The following is a 2,500-nucleotide window of genomic DNA, read 5'->3' as shown; positions in this document are numbered from 1 at the left end:
GGTTTTCAGAATGAACAGTGAGTTTATATTGATGGCAGCAGTCATAGAGGTTTACAGCACGGAAACAGGCCCTTCGGCCCAACTTGTCCATGCCGCCCTTTTTTAACCCCTAAGCTAGTCCCAATTGCCCGCGTTTGGCCCATATCCCTCTGTACCCATCGTACCCACGTAACTGTCTAAATGCTTTATAAAAGACAAAATTGTACCCGCCTCTACTACTACCTCTGGCAGCTCGTTCCAGACACTCACCACCCTGTGTGTGAAAAAATTGCCCCTCTGGACACTTTTGTATCTCTCCCCTCTCACCTTAAACCTATGCCCTCTAGTTTTAGACTCCCCTACCTTTGGGAAAAGATATTGACTATCTAGCTGATCTGTGCCCCTCATTATTTTATAGACCTCTATAAGATCACCCCTCAGCCTCCTACGCTCCAGAGAAAAAAGTCCCAGTCTATCCAGCCTCTCCTTATAACTCAAACCATCAAGTCCCAGTAGCATCCTAGTAAATCTTTTCTGCACTCTTTCTAGTTTAATAATATCCTTTCTATAATAGGGTGACCAGAACTGCACACAGTATTCCAAGTGAGGCCTTACCAATGTCTTGTACAACTTCAACAAGACGTCCCAACTCCTGTATTCAATGTTCTGACCGATGAAACCAAGCATGCCGAATGCCTTCTTCACCACTCTGTCCACCTGTGACTCCACTTACAAGGAGCTATGAACATGTACCCCGAGATCTATTTGTTCTGTAACTCTCCCCAACGCCCTACCATTAACTGAGTAAGTCCTGCCCTGGTTCAATCTACCAAAATGCATCCCCTCGCATTTATCTAAATTAAACTCCATCTGCCATTTGTCAGCCCACTGGCCCAATTGATCAAGATCCCGTTGCAATCCGAGATAACCTTCTTCACTGTCCACTATGCCACCAATCTTGGTGTCATCTGCAAACTGACTAACCGTGCCTCCTATATTCCCATCCAAATCATTAATATAAACAAATAACAGTGGGCCCAGCACTGATCCCTGAGGCACACCGCTGGTCACAGGCCTCCAGTTTGAAAAACAACTCTCTACAACCACCCTCTGGCTTCTGTCAAGAAGCCGATTTTGTATCCATTTAGATACCTCACCCTGGATCCCGGGAGATTTAACCTTAGCAACAACCTACCATGCGGTACCTTGTCAAAGGCCTTGCTAAAGTCCATGTAGACAACATCAACTGCACTGCCCTCATCTACCTTCTTGGTTACCCCTTCAAAAAACTCAATAAAATTTGAGAGACATGATTTTCCACTCACAAAGCCATGCTGACTGTCCCTAATCAGTCCTTGCGTCTCTAAATGCCTGTAGATCCCGTCTCTCAAAATACCTTCCAACAATTCAGTTAGTCCACTAGACCCTCAGATACACGGGCAGAATGAGGCCGTTCGGCCCAGCGTCTCCTCCGCCATTCAATCACGGCTGATACTTTTCTCATCCCCAATTCTCCTGCCTTTTCCCCAGAACCCCGATCCCCTTATTGATCAGGAATGGGTCTGTCTGAGTCCCGAGGCCAGCCCAATGCTGCCATTGTGGAACTGGACGGTTCATTCACCCTCTGTGCGAGGGAATAAGATTCACCCATCCCCATTACCTGGAGCCAGGTGTGAGTGAGAGCCTTATCCACCGAGTATCGCTTCCGAACATTCACCTGGAGCAAGTTACTGATCAACTCGATCGCTGCAGAGAGAAAGAGAGAGAGGGAGTGAGTGAGAGAGGGAGAGAGAGAGGGAGGGACAGAGAGAGAGAGAGAGAGGGAGGGAGGGAGGGAGTGAGTGAGAGAGGGAGAGAGAGAGGGAGGGACAGAGAGAGAGAGAGGGGGGGGGAGGGGAGTGAGGGGGGAGGGAGTGAGAGAGAGAGGGAGTGAGTGAGAGAGGGAGTGAGTGAGAGAGAGAGGGAGGGAGGGAGTGAGAGAGAGAGGGAGTGAGAGAGAGAGGGAGTGAGAGAGAGGGAGTGAGAGTGAGAGAGAGAGAGGGAGTGAGAGAGAGAGAGGGAGTGAGAGAGAGAGAGGGAGTGAGAGAGAGAGAGGGAGTGAGAGAGAGAGAGGGAGTGAGAGAGAGAGAGGGAGTGAGAGAGAGAGAGGGAGTGAGAGAGAGAGAGGGAGGGAGTGAGAGAGAGGGAGGGAGTGAGAGAGAGGGAGTGAGAGAGAGAGAGGGAGGGAGTGAGAGAGAGGGAGGGAGTGAGAGAGAGAGGGAGGGAGTGAGAGAGGGAGGGAGTGAGAGAGGGAGGGAGTGAGAGAGGGAGGGAGTGAGAGAGGGAGGGAGTGAGAGAGAGAGGGAGGGAGTGAGAGAGGGAGGGAGTGAGAGAGGGAGGGAGTGAGAGAGGGAGGGAGTGAGAGAGGGAGGGAGTGAGAGAGGGAGGGAGTGAGAGAGGGAGGGAGTGAGAGAGGGGGAGGGAGGGAGTGAGAGATGGGGGAGGGAGGGAGTGATAGGGAGGGAGTGAGAGGGAGGGAGTG

General features: G+C 51.0%; 1 protein-coding gene across 1 annotated transcript in view; it reads right to left on the bottom strand.

Moving 5' to 3' along the window:
* The window catches only part of LOC144490225 (serine/threonine-protein kinase D3-like), a gene marked incomplete at both ends in the record, with an annotated part of 39,891 nt that overhangs the window by 1,087 nt on the left and 36,304 nt on the right, over positions 1–2,500 (bottom strand). The window contains one exon of the mRNA XM_078208017.1: positions 1,640–1,725. Coding sequence (XP_078064143.1) covers positions 1,640–1,725 — 86 coding nt within the window. The remainder of the gene's footprint in view (positions 1–1,639; positions 1,726–2,500) is intronic.

The sequence above is a fragment of the Mustelus asterias genome, unplaced genomic scaffold (assembly GCF_964213995.1).
Source record: "Mustelus asterias unplaced genomic scaffold, sMusAst1.hap1.1 HAP1_SCAFFOLD_3038, whole genome shotgun sequence".
Taxonomy (NCBI): Eukaryota; Metazoa; Chordata; class Chondrichthyes; order Carcharhiniformes; family Triakidae; genus Mustelus; species Mustelus asterias.
The sequence above is the reverse complement of the archived record's forward strand: the minus strand, read 5'-3'. Positions and strand labels throughout refer to the sequence as shown.